This window comes from Sabethes cyaneus, chromosome 2 (assembly GCF_943734655.1).
Source record: "Sabethes cyaneus chromosome 2, idSabCyanKW18_F2, whole genome shotgun sequence".
NCBI lineage: Eukaryota > Metazoa > Arthropoda > Insecta > Diptera > Culicidae > Sabethes > Sabethes cyaneus.
The window spans coordinates 162,813,142-162,827,841 of NC_071354.1; the positions used below are offsets into that span (position 1 = coordinate 162,813,142).

Genomic DNA, 14,700 nt, shown 5'->3' on the forward strand with positions numbered 1-14,700 from the left:
TGAAAGCTCTTTTTGAGGACAATATATAAAAATTTTTCTTTTGACAGAATCTCAAACTCAATCTCCGAGTCCTCGATTTAGCACGACATTGTTGCGTTTATTTCAGTGCTTACTGCTATTCATATGTCTTCAAATCATGTCTATTCTTAATCCGTTGGATTATTCGAATGCTTGCTTAATTTTTATGGCATAATCTCAAATGGACGTAGATTTTTTCTTATGAATATAATAAACGACATTCTCATTTAATTCGGGTTACGAAGTAAGACCAGCTTTTCGTCCAGTTCTTTGTAGATCCGCAAGTGATAATCAGGCTTGATAACAGTAAGACCGGCTTTTCGTCCAGTTCTTTGTAGATCCGCAAGTGATCATCAGGGTTGATGTGAAAACTCATTGCGATCTCGTGCGTACGAAAATTCAACCGTGATTATAAACGGCAAACTCACACGTGAGTTTCTCTCACTTTCTATTGCTAAGCAACGTGAGTCCAACTCAGCTGTGAGCATTTTGTTTTTACTTACTTACTTATTCGGCCGAGAGCCGGGGTGGCTCTTGCCGTATCAAGAATTCTTGTCCATTGTACTCGGTCCTGGGCTACTCGTCGCCAATTCGTTGCGTGTCTCGACACACGCAAGTAAGCTTCAACCTGGTCGAGCCATCAAGCACGTTGAGCCCCTCTATTCCTGGTGCCGGTGGGGTTCTTGAATAGAACGGATTTCACTACACAGTCGTCCGGCATCCTTGCGACGTGGCCGGCCCACCGTAGTCTCCCAACTTTCGCCAGGTGTACGATGGGAATCGCAACACCTTTCGTTCAAAAACGCCAAGTGCACGTATGTCTTCCATAAGTAAAGTGACTGTCTCAAGTCCGTAGAGGACTACCGGCCTGATTGACGTTTGTACATCGTCAGCTTTGTGCGGCGGTGTATGCATCTTGATCGAAACGTCTTGCGAAGGGAAAAGTAGGCTCGATTTCCAGCTTGAATGCGTCGTTGGATCTCCTTACTCGTATTATTGTCGGCGGTGACCAGCGATCCCAAATATACAAATTCATCAACCACTTCCAGTTCATCGCCGTCAATAGTCACTGACCGGGGGAAACAAACGTTACTTTCTCGGGAGCCTTTTCCTACCATATATTTGGTTTTCAATGCATTAATTTGTAACCCTATCCTTCTAGCCTCCGTTTTTAGTCTGGCATAGATTGCCTCCGCCGTCCCACGGTTTCTAGTAGTGATGTCGAGGTCGTCTGCAAAGGCTAGGAGTTGGCTACTCTTGCTGAAGAGTTCCTCTAGTTTCAATGCCCGCTCGCTGGATGATACCTTCAATAGCGATATTGAATAACATACAGGACAGTCCATCCCCTTGCCGTAACCCTCTGCGCGATTTGAAAGGACTTGAGAGTGTCCCCGAAACGCGCACGTAGCACATTACTCGATCCAGAGTAGCTTTGATCAGCCGCGTCAGTTTGTCCGGAAACCGTTTTCGTGCATTATCTGCCAATGCTGTTCGCATTCAATGGTATCGAATGCTGCTCTGACATCCACGAAAATATGATGCGTGGGCGGGTTATACTCTCGACATTTCTGAAGGATTTGTCGGAGAGTAAAATCTTGATCCGTCCCAACTTTCGCCGGATGTATGATGGGAATCTCTCCAAGCAGTGCCTACAACTCGTGGTTCATATGCCTATGCCACTCTCCGCTATCCGTTTGTACTCGTTTAAATACGGCAAGTGCACGTATGTCTTCCGTAATCAAAGTTACTGTCTCAAGTCCGTGGACTACCGGTCTGATTAGCATTTTGTACATCCTCAGCTTTGTGCGGCGGCGTATGTGCTGTGGCTGACAATCAGCGAGAAGGGGATGTCAAAGCCGCTCTTCTTTCGCTCCGGACTGGCCGTGAACGGGGAAATTTATAGTACGAAGTGCCTGCCGGAAGTTGTGTCGTTCATCTAGGAATGCCATAAGGGCGAAGACGCGGTGTTTTGGCCGGATCTGGCGTCGTCCCACTACTCGAAGCGATCGTTAAAGGAGATGGAGCGGCTGGTACCCAAGTCGACGAGCCCGCCCAACGTGCCCCAGCAGCATCCCATCAAGAATTTCTGGGCAATCCTGAAGCGTAAGGTCTACTCCAACAATTTTGTCGCGAAAACTGAGGAGGAATTGATAAATAAAACGAAGAAAGAACACAAAAGCACGCCTATACGTATGTTTTCGTCCGCCATGGCGAATGTTCCGGTCAACTGCCGGAAGACTGTGGTTATTCGCGTCTTGTGCCTTTAATGTTGTTTGTAGCCATATTACGGGGAAAATAGATGTAATAAAGCCGATATTTATTGCGTTTGATCCGAAACCCCTAATGTGTCCGAGCACACAGGACTTCCCCCTAGTTGTCTCCACTTCGTCGTCGTTATAGCGAATTCACGTTCATGGAAAACTCGATAGCACACAGGCCATAATCATATCACGAGTATATGTGAAAAACATTTGCTAAGCAATGAGAACTGAAACTGATTGGATCTGTTCAATTTTGTAAGATTACACGATTACAGATGTCTGGTTAATCTGGTGGCCAAAAATAAAAGATAAAGTTACTCAGCCGCTGTTTCAATAACTGGTGAAGGCATTGGATACTTTACTCTATATCTTTACTGTATCAGTTTGTACAATTAGAAGCTGAAAAGAGGGCTGTGAGGATTAAAAAAATATGAACTTTCTCGAAGGTTATCTTATAGATTATATCTGTATTCTGAAAACTATTAGTATTAATCCTCTTGTAGTCAATAATGAAAACTGGATAAAGAAAAAATAAAATTTATATTGCCTGTTTCCAGTATTCGAACCTAACATAGTCTACAGGATAACTCTGTCAGACATTGACGCATTATTTAACTATTGTGCTAGTTACGCCAATCCTCCGACCGTTTCCAATTGACACCATTGTTAATGATCACTTCTCCCACAGATCTATGTCATCAATACCACCGGAGCCCTTCATGATAATGCGATCGAAGGCGCTCAACCGACGTGTGCTGATCAACGTAGGTGGCGTGAAGCATGAAGTCCTGTGGCGAACCCTCGAACGGCTGCCGCACACACGACTAGGGAGACTACGCGAGTGTAACACGCACGAAGCAATATCGGAGCTTTGCGATGATTACTCACTGATAGACAACGAATACTTTTTCGATAGACACCCGAAGAGTTTTAGTTCCATTCTTAATTTCTACCGCACCGGGAAGCTCCACCTGGTGGACGAAATGTGTGTGCTGGCGTTTAGTGACGACCTCGAATACTGGGGTGTCGACGAACTTTATCTGGAGTCCTGTTGTCAGCATAAGTACCATCAACGAAAAGAACATGTGCACGAGGAAATGCGAAAAGAGGCAGAAAGTTTGCGACAACGGGAGGAGGAGGAGTTCGGCGATGGAAAATGCGCACAATATCAAAAGTACCTTTGGGAACTGCTCGAGAAACCAAATACTAGTTTTGCTGCTAGGGTAAGCATGTTGCTCCACTGTGAGCTATTCAATGAATCGTTTTCATCAATAATGAAATATTCTATCATTTAAGCTACGATGAACAGCATCTTTCTTTCAGGAATCATTCACTCTCAAAATTCGCAATCAGTTCGTATCATATTTTGTTGTTGTATTTAGATGAAAGCCGTTTTGTTCCGTCACTTTTCCTTCGCTTCAGTTCAAGCCCCAATTGCCACCTGCAACATTAAAAACACAAGAAAACAGGCAAACTGTCACACTTTGAACCATTTTCACCGGTTAAGTTTTTTTGTCCACAAGGACCATGGGGAACCCCCGTCGGTTGCACGATGAAGCCGATGACTTGCACAAAGGAGCCTTCACAACAACATACGCTCCGACCGGCAGCTGTCTATACTCATCCTGGCCCCATGCCAGAAGCAATTATTTAGAAAGCTGAGCACCATTTTGGCTGCTCCGTGCAGCTTTGGTGGGTTTACTGCACGGAAAACAGAGGGTCCGTTTTATGCTGAAATGAAGTTTGCGGAACGTCAGATTTGTATTCAGGTTCTGTCAAATATGATGCAGTAATTACCTCTGCAGCTAAGCAATGCGATTTTATCACTTTTAACAATAATGACAGAGGATTTTTGACAACAACAACATTCTAGCATAAACTGTAAAACGAGCCAACAGATCTAAATATTGTGACCAAACTTTCCGTGCCATGGCCGGATTGAAAATTTCAATTTCGCAGTATTGCACAAGCAACGAGCCTCTCGACAAATGAAGGGGAGTAAGAGAGTTGCGATATGAATTATTTGCCTGTCGCAACGAACGGGTTATAAGGATTATTGAATTTTAATAATTTACCGCTCGATACCGATACTGTACCGTACTATGCCCTGAAGTGCGGTACGAATATTGCAAGCTGTTGTTGTTGGCACAGGGAAAATTAATTTTGGTAATGTGCCTGAAGAGGATTGCGCTTAGCCGATTGCATTGAATGCTAATAAGTAAAAACGTTTAATGGATTGGATGGATACTTTTTCTGGTTCGTTGTACGACAGTTTCGCAGAACGCCCAATGATTGAACGATTGTTAATTATTGCAAAACGTCACTGAAATCCTAGTAGTTGATTGGTAATTTAGGTTCAGTTTTGGCAGAACCTAAACTTCACTCGCAGCTGGTTTCTGTGCTTAAAAGTTATTAGCATCCTCGTTAGGCTGTCTCGTGAATGCAGTGTTCCGACTGTTTCTAATCACTGCAAAGCTTTTAATTAATGGAGCTGCCATACTTTTTCAGAATGATAAGCAAAATACATTTCATGATAATCGATCGAATGAAAAATGTTAAAAATACACTGTACTCCGTCGGGTCAAAACCAATTAAACGTAAAATGAGTGTCATTAGTGAACTTGATAAATTACTTGCAATCGGTCGGCAGCTACATGGTGACTTGCGTGATACATGATTAATGAGAATCCCTCCCAAACCCATCACCATATTTCGATACAAACGGCAGCTCTGCTGCTCATTCCGCCGAACTTATATTACGTCACCTACTAGTACTACCTATAACCTACTCCCAGGAGTAAATTCGGCATTCATTATTTCTGTCCGAGCGTTGAAACGCACTTCCGTTGTTTCGCGCTCCAATTGCGGCATCAACTCGTTTTTTTTTTGTCGCGCTGGAAAAATGCTTACTGCAGGGTGAGAAGGACATTCGTAGAACCGAACCCAATTACATCACCTTGAAATTTAATTTCTAAACTATCGATGTAAAGATAAATTAGTATCCCTAATTCAAAAGGATGAAACATTAAAGATAGATGATGACCAATGCACTTCTAGTGTCTTTCCTTGATAGACAAATATCAACAACAGCCAACGAAAAATGAAAGCATTTTCACTTCCAACTGGGTCAAGTACGAAATGTGACAACGAAATTGCTGTTTTCTTGTGCTTTTCTCCACCCTCGTTCAGTTTGTTCGCCAACCCGTTGCTGACATCGAATAAATTGTAGCACATACACACATACAAGTTAACACACCAATTTACTTTTAGTCTACAATCTGCTCTTTTCTGTAGGAATATCAAATTCACCGCCCAAGAAAACAAACAATATTTGTCAACACACTCACAGTTGTTCAGTTTTTCTTTTCTATTTCCTTTCAGTTAAAAACAAAAACCTGTTCGCGTTGAATATTACCGTATTCGTTCGTATGTTAGATGACTTGTGACATGAAACAAAAATCCAATTTTTAAAAATAATTTAACCCAATTGGTATAGAAGATTTCTTCTTAAATTGTTATTGTAACGTGTGCAGTACGCGATACAATAATTCTATTCTTCTAACATAACGAACGAAAACCAAAATATTTGATCGCACTCAACAACGATAGACAACGACAAACTCTGAGGACTGTACATATAACTACATTTTTTCAATACAATTTGTTTCACTTTTCCATACCGTACCACCAATCCCGATGTTCTACAATTTCTATAAATATATCTACACAAATATTTTGTCTTTTTTTCTTCCACTTTCACTCAATTCAAATCAATTTAACGTTTCACTGCTGTCGTGCAAGTTGCACAACATTCCCCCGCGAACAAATACTGCCATCTAAAGAGCCTCCTTTATTTGGTCCCACCCAGAGCAATTCAACTGTACATACAAATTGTTCCACCACACTTTCACTTCGGTATAATGTTTTCTTATGGTATGCAACTGCTTCCACCCTTTATGTTTCCACTCGGTTGGGAATTCCAATCATGAAAATGCCTCGATTTTAATTCGGCGAGCAACAGCTCCAACACGGAAACTTCTTTCGAAACGTTTCTATCGGGCACGTTAGATGCATACGAAAAACTAATTTTCACTCTCCTGCTGTCCTCACAGGCTATTTTCCCGGTTTGGCCGAGAGACGCAAAAACTGTTGCTGATACTGGTTGTACAATGGCGATTAATGTCTAGCTACAGCACAGTTCTAGTGCAGCTTAAAATTAACGTCAGCTAATAAATTGCCAAAACGTGTTAACTAGTCTAATGAACAAGAATATTTTTTGGACAATTTCCAAGCAATGCACAGTGAAAAAATGAGCTCGTAATCCCAATTATTTAGTTTGGAATCCTACAAACAAGATATTTATTTCCTATGTAAAAAATGCAAGGAATCGATCGGTGATAGCCCCTTTTGTGCAGACCTCGAGAAGAGGTCCATTTTGCCCTAAAATCCAGAAAAATCATGGTAAAATGTATTAATAAACAGTAGAGAAACTTAATTGCCGTCCATGAAAAGAACTCAAATAACTTCTTCCAAATGTTATTCCAAAACTTATAAATTGACTTTTTTGCTTAACGTAAGAACAACTTAACACGAACAAACAAGACACATCACTTATGGTTCTTACAAAACATTAAAAGATGGGTTGGTTCAAACCCGAAACCGGTTAGCGAAAAAGGTAGTTTTAATGTTTTGTAAGAACCATAAGTGATGTGTCTTGTTTGTTCGTGTTATTCCAAAACATCAGAAAAATCAAATCCCAACTATTCTGTATTGTGCGAAGCGCAATAATAGTTCACTTTGCCCCATTCACCCTTGGAAGCTTTTTCATTTCGGTTCACGGGCGGCATATTGATTTCTACACTGTTTAATTAGCTTTCATCAAGATTTTTGTGAATAATAGAACAAAATGAACCTCTTACCAAGGTCAACACACTGCACAAGATGGAACCAATTGCATTTTCTTGCATTTTATACATAGAAAAAGGTATCACATGGACTTCAAACCAGCGGTGTATAAATAATTGGGATAACAAGTTCATTTTTCCAGCTGTGCAATGAGCTAAAGTGGTTCAACGTTTGAAAAAATAATTTTAATTTTTTTTTTCAAAAAATGATAGGTACTTTTCCTTTGGATGTTTGTTTATGATCGCAGTTAGTTAAGTTAGTCAAACTTGAAAAATAACTTATACGAATGAAACAAAAAACGGTTTTTGAATTTTTGTAAACCCTTTAGGAAATAGCGACGTACTGTAACGTAAAAAAGCATTTTCCGATACTCTAACTAACTTCGCTGACTCTGAGAGTAGTAGGTACAAATTCTTCAATATTTTTTTATAATTAATAATTTAAATTCCATTAAAAATACTGTTGAGGTTTTTGATTCCAGTAAACCAATCTTTAAAGTTCTTAAGACTAAAATAAAGCTAGGGCTTCTTTCAATCATTCGTACATATTTTTTTCAGGCATTATTATTTTATATATGCAAAAAAAGCTTTTACTTAAATTTCCAAAAACAAAATAATTTCGGTTTGTTGTTAATTGTTCGAAACTTTGCGGTTTCGTTTCAATGCGAATACACTCTCAGGGGCTCAGGGATTAAAATATTTTTGAAAATGAATATTTTTTTATTTTTGATATCGGACTTGTTTATTTGGATATATATATTGATTTTATGTGCAACGTAAGAACACTAAATAACGCGATTACTAGACACAACACTTATGGTTCTTACAAAAAAACATAAATACCTTATCCGCTAACCGGTTTCGGGTATGATGCTACCCATCATCAGAGCGGTGGTCGACTGGATACAAATGGAAATTCAAAATTCGCCTAAAAGAACATAGAAAGGCAGTGGAGAATGAACGGCCCAACGACTCCAGTGTAGCCATGCACTCAATCTGCTCCAAACACAATATCAATTGGGGAAACGCAAAGCTGCTCAAAAACGTGAGAAAGTCTTCTCATTTGACTGCGTGGGAGTCGATGTACATCTGTACGGAGGACCGTCCCCTGATGAATGAGGATGACGCTCTCATCACCTCACCGCTCTTTCAACTGACGAAGTTGAAACTGTAGTAAACAGCAGATTACTACTTTGTATCCAGTCGACCACCGCTCTGATGATGGGTAGCATCATACCCGAAACCGGTTAGCGGATAAGGTATTTATGTTTTTTTGTAAGAACCATAAGTGTTGTGTCTAGTAATCGCGTTGTTTATTTGGACTTGTTTGTCAAACAGAGTCTTTCTTAATCATGGTTACTTCTATCACACATATAAGCTGCCGCTACTCGCATAACAATCCCATTTTCTATAGAGTTTCCTATATAAATGGGGCTATCATGCGAGTATCGGCAGTAAGGATGTCAGCCATTTTTTACAACATTTTATCAATTTCGTTTCGTAACACACACAATAACGAAAACCGATGACTATGTTGACTTATGACATACGATAAACATATACCGACACAAACACACACACACATTCCCAAAACAAAAACGACATCCCCCGAAAAAGCTACGGCGATAATTATTATGTTTTGATTTTGATGATCCCGAACAATCAGAGCTTTACCTTAATTTCCTCTTATCGGACGTCCTCCAGAAGCTGCGAGCAGCACGTATCATTGAATTCATTTAATTTTCCCTGCTCCGAATATTCGGAGTGACGTCAATTGATATGCAGTTTTTGTTTTTTGTTTTGCCACCCCTTTCTTTCTCCCGTTTACCTGGTTCACCTGGTTCGTCTTATCATCTCATTATCTTGCATGAAAGTATGGCCAAAATATTTCCCATGGGCTGCAGGCTATAACACTAAAATGTGCCAAGCGACATGCTAAAAGCATTATAAACATAATCACACCAAACGTAAGCAAAACTCCAACAGTTATTAACACTTCAATCATACCATTCAACTAACATGCGTAATCTGTTTTATTTCCTCTATATCATTTAACACGTGGTTGGACGGCCCACCACGTCGTCCCATTCTGTAAACAATATTATTCGGAACACTTTTCCCTCCCACTTGTTTATTTCCTGATACCAGTCCCCCTCCCCCTACCACCCGTTCGATTACTTATTATTACCAACAATTCCCGTGCTAAAATGGTCTTTCAATTTGATGTTCTTTTTTCGGCTTTTTTCTGTTCTTTTCATTCCCATTGATTAACGTTTATGCATATGTAAACAATATCGCTGAACAGCCAGACGCTCGGTGCTTTGTAATATGTATGAGCAAAAAAAAACAAGCAAATGCAGTGTGCTTAAAGACAATCAACAAACGAAGTTGAAGTTAGAATTGTCCAACTTACCAGCGTCTGTAAACAGAAAATGAAAAAGGTGATTTTTCTAACACTTTAGGTTGAAAGCGTCCCCTAGATAAGCAAAGTCGTTTATTTTCTGTGTATAGTCGAAAGTTTTGAGATAACAGAATGTTTTAAAAATGTTCCACACTTGAAAGTTCGACATTTCTGCACATAAAATGTTAGTTTATTGTCTTAGACTGCATCCACGGCGCCGGACGTCTCTAATTAATTGGTTGATGTCGTCAAAGTGTCTAATATCGTGTCGTATCCGTAGAGCGTGTACACGGGCAAGTTGATGTTGAATGGTGACCGCTAAACGCTGCCATCAAAATCAAGCGCTTGCAAGATCCGGCAGGACACGGATTCTGTACTCGGTGCACCGATATCAATCATGTAAATTCGTTTTTTCGGTTTCTTTCTACATATTATTTGGATTTCTTTTTCCATATTTTGCATTTCTATTAACGTTTATTAAGTTCATTGTTGATACATAGACATTTTTTCAAAGATTATAAAATTCGTTCATTTTGCTCACACTAATGCCATCAATTACTTACTAATATCACAAATTCGCGTCACTGCGCGTTTCAAACTAGTATAACGATTTTCTACAATATCAACTGTTTATTTCGGAATGGGCAAATGCGATATAACCAGGCGGCAGGCGTGCTGTAGAATCCTCGATGTAGTTAAAAAAAATCCTAACTTAAAATAACCGACCGACGAAATCCGGGGAGAAGCAGCCACAGCCGCGGGCAAGTAACTTTTCGGTCACACTAAAGTTGGTTTCCCACCATGCTGATGGGGTGCTTCTCTCTAACCGATCCACTTACCACAAGACGGGGAAATCCCCGTCTTGACGAATCGGATTTCGCTAAGTTTCCCACAGTTACAAAGAACCACCGTAATCGTCTTCTGTCGAAAGAAACCACCCCTAATGAACCCACCGACGTTTTTGTGCACTGATAACAAAATTTTTGTCTTGAATTTAAAATTTTCTCTTCCTATGTTTTCTGTTTTTTTTTCGGTAAACGTTTTTTCGTTTTCAGTTTCTTGAAACAATTGATATCTTTCCTGTGCTTGATCAGCGTTTGTTTTTTGGAAGAGCTCTGTATTAAACCTTGTGTTCAAAAGTAGTTTAACTTTAGTACGAAACCGACCCTATCATTAATTGCCACCTATGAAAATTGCATCCCCATTTGATATGTTTTTAGTGTTTGAATTGTTTCGTTACTCTCGTGTAATATTCCTGGTTTAAAGATTGGTAATATTTTCACTAAGTAATCATAGATTCATCTAGTGCAAGATTCAGTAACAGTGTCTATGTGTGTGTTCATTGGAAAGTTTTCTTTTTGTTTGATGTGATGTTTCTATTCCAGGGACAACACTTGCTAGAGTTCTGGAAATTTTTCTCTCTCTGTTCAATCATTATTGTTTCTCTTCGTTGTCGTTTTGGTTCCTTAGTAGACTGGCGAGAAAAATTTCTGGTTGTTTTCACTACGCTACACAGGCTACTACAATAGGCGTTTTCTGTTGCAAATATTTCAACCGGAAGGTTATAAATCGCAAAATAATAGTAAACCTTTCCCAATCGTAAAAGAAACCTTTAATGAATTGCTGTGCAGTACCGAAATAAAAATTAGAAACGATTTAATTTTTTCAATAAAAATAATATTGGATAAATTCAAGTATAAACAGATGTCGTCTATTGATGCAGTGTAGCAGCATATTACAAAACTCACAAGAAATAACAACAGGAAGTTTGATTACGACTCCATTAGCCTCAAAAAAAATGAAAACAATCCAACCTGCCCGAATGTATTCAGCTTGTAGAAGAGCACTACACTAGTGTTTCGTTTTCGTGTAGGTATAACTTAAGGATGAGGCCCCTCTTGCACCCGAATTTCTGGATCAAAATCCTGAAATTACTCATGATCTTTGTCACCTTGTATTTCCGTCCCAAATCGGATCCAAATTATGGCATTCCTTCATAATTACCTACTGTTTCCACGTACAGTAAAAATAATTCATAAAAAATCATAAAGCTGGATATTCCGAAGTTATATTAATCGGTTTCTGAATATCCAGACCGTCTGCCACAGCACTGCAGACTAATCTGAGTGATTCAACCAGAAGATTAATAATGTCATATCGTAAACCATTTAATTTCGAATTTTGACTCAAATTTTTCATGGCATTTCATACTGCAGCGAAACCCCCCGTCATCAAACTGTCATCGAATGAGAGGCTAAGTTCAAAACAAAACAATATTATTAGGCACATCAATCCGAAATCGCTATTGGATTAAAATTTGCTATGTATTTCCGCAGAAAAAGCATCAAAAGCAATCAACCCAAAATCTACAATTAGTTTAACTACAACATATCCCGCTATTTTTTCCGCTGCCAAAATCACGCCAGTTTGCTAATGCTTAAAATGTTTCCGCTAGATGTGTTTTTATGTATATATGTAAATGTACTGCACTTTTATGTGATGTTTTTGTGTGTGTGCCACTTGTTTTGCTGTTATTCGTAAGCTTGTTGTGATGAAAAAAGCGCAAAAAATACTATACCCTGTCTTCTATATCTCTTTCCTTCCTTCACGTTACAAATATACATACCAAATAGATGCGGATCCCGCTGCTAAATATAAAAGGCAAATAAACGAAACCACCAAAACACGAAACAACAAACGGTCGGTCGCGTTTCGACGGTTTGATGAGCGAATAGCAAATTAGCACTGACACTTATTGACAGGTTGCCCCTCCCGAAGCTGGCAGAAAGGCCTCCTCGCCTTGCCTGTCTTTACTCCACCTTAGGAAAACTTGCCCTAACTGCTACTGTTGTGGGCCACAACTTGTGGCTCAGTCCTACCTACTTACGAAACCATTAAATTGTCTTCTATCGCTTTTGAGTTCATGCGAGTTGGGTTAGAGCACTACTGTTTGATTGAGACTGCGAAAATAATGCTACTTTCTATGAAAATAAGACTGAGCTGAATAGTTTTGATCATTCACTAAATACATTCGAAACATTTTCTGAGAAACGTGTAGCTTTCGGATATCGATTATGTATGACTTTATCCAATTTGGCCGAAAATGTACTCTACTACTGGTGGCTGAGTGGATTTTAAGCTTGTTGTTAAAAACGTGAGAATTTTGCATGCATTAATGTTGACAAGGTTCAATTCTGTAATAAAAAAAAACCAAGAAATTGACTGATTAACAGATTGGTTTTTCAAGTGGTTCCAAAAAAAATTGTAGACCAAAGTACTATTATCTATTTATATGCAATTTCCGGCCAATGTGCAATGAGTTATTGGGTCGAAATGTCATCATTAAAGTTTGCGTAACGAAGTAATCGTTAGTAGTGTTGCTTACTTATATAATAACGGGACAGTAATATAGAAGTGAATGAATAAACAAACGATTGCTGCTCGCTTTAACCAACCGCCAGCATCAGTGGCTGCGAAGACCGAATCACCAGTCTCTTGATTAGCTGTCTTTTTGACATTCTAAAAATAACGGCGACGATCCGTTATCGATCCTGTGCCGAACGAATTATGGTCCTTCAATACTGACGGTCCAGGGCTGCCGTTTTCCAGTCCTCTTGAACACCAGCTGACCGTGCAACGTACATGAAAAGTTTCCATTTACCACCTAGCATCAATCGCAGAGTTTTACTCTCAAAAACCCCATGTACCTACTCGTCGATCAGCTTCCTCTGGCGGCCATGATTCATATCCGTAAAGTGCCACCGGGAGGATGTAGAGCGCCCGTTTTGTGCAAATTTGCACTCTGTGGGAATTCAACTGGCTACGTAATCCATAGAAAGCCCGATTCGCAGCTGCAAGTCGTCGGTTTACTTCACGGTTTTCATCGTTGTCACATGTCTCGAGCGTACCAAGCTATATGAATTCCTCCGCTACTTAATATCGTGCCCCATCCAGCTTCAACTAGGCACCAACAACATTTTGACCCCCACATACCCTACCCCAACCATGTACTACGTTTTAGCGGTGTTAATGGTAAATCCCAATCTCGCTACTACGCCCATTTTAAAGGTCTAAAGGCCTCTTCCACTGCTCTATGGTTAATTTTAATGATAGCGATGTCATCCACAAAACCGAGAAGCAAGTGAGATATCATGATGATAATCCTATTCCTTTCCACGTTTGCTCTTCGTATCACACATTCCAAAAGCTAGACCAAAAACGCTTACTCGTCTTTCTAAGACTTAATCCTTCTTTATAGATAGACTTCGTAGCCGGCTTTTAGGGTACAGGGCTAGTCCAACAATCCTACTGACTCTGTCTAGCAGCATTGCCTAACCGAGATTCGAACATACAACGACTGGCTTGTTAGACCAGGATTGTACCTCGAAGCTAACAGGACGGTGCACCTTCCAAGGCAATGTTGAATAGCAGATTAGAAAGTGCTTCCCGTTGCTTCAACCCACCCAACGTCGCGAAAGCGGCTGAGGTCCCAACCGCTATTTTGATGCATGATTTTGATCCATCGAGCGTCACATGAATCAGCGTAACTACTTTCGTTGAACCATGTCGGAAGCATTGTTTGCCACAAGCCATTTCGTTTCACTGAATCATACGCCACCTTATGGTCCACAAACAGATGATAAGTTTGTAAGCTGTACTCCCGGAACTTGTCTAGTAACTCACGTAGGTTAAATATCTGAACTGTCGTTGAGCGACCCTCAGAAAACCCAGCTCGCTACTCGCCGACAAAGGGCTCCGCTAACAATCTCAGTCCACAAAACAAGATACGAGAGAACACCTGCCAAATAGAATTGAACAATCCACTGTCTCGAGAGTTTTTACACTCGAATCGATGTCCTTTTTAAAAAATAAACCCAATGAGGCCATCCAACCACTCCTCCGATATTTGTTTTTACTCACAGATCCTAATAATGGTCCAGTTGCTTCGTACAGCCGCTCGCTTCCCACGTTTATAAGATCAGTAAGAATACCGTTCTTCCCAGCAGCATTGCCATTTTTCAGCTCTCTGATTGTCTCCTTAACCTCCTGCTGTGTTGGTGACTCCACAAGTATGGTCATCGCTCACAACTCTTATCCTGCTCCTGCTGATCTCCGT

At 40.1% G+C, this 14,700-nt stretch overlaps 1 protein-coding gene across 1 annotated transcript in view; it reads left to right on the top strand.

The window, feature by feature from the left end:
* LOC128734695 (potassium voltage-gated channel protein Shab) overlaps positions 1–14,700 on the top strand; it is an 83,819-nt gene that overhangs the window by 459 nt on the left and 68,660 nt on the right. The window contains exon 2 of the mRNA XM_053829004.1: positions 2,968–3,502. Coding sequence (XP_053684979.1) covers positions 2,968–3,502 — 535 coding nt within the window. The remainder of the gene's footprint in view (positions 1–2,967; positions 3,503–14,700) is intronic.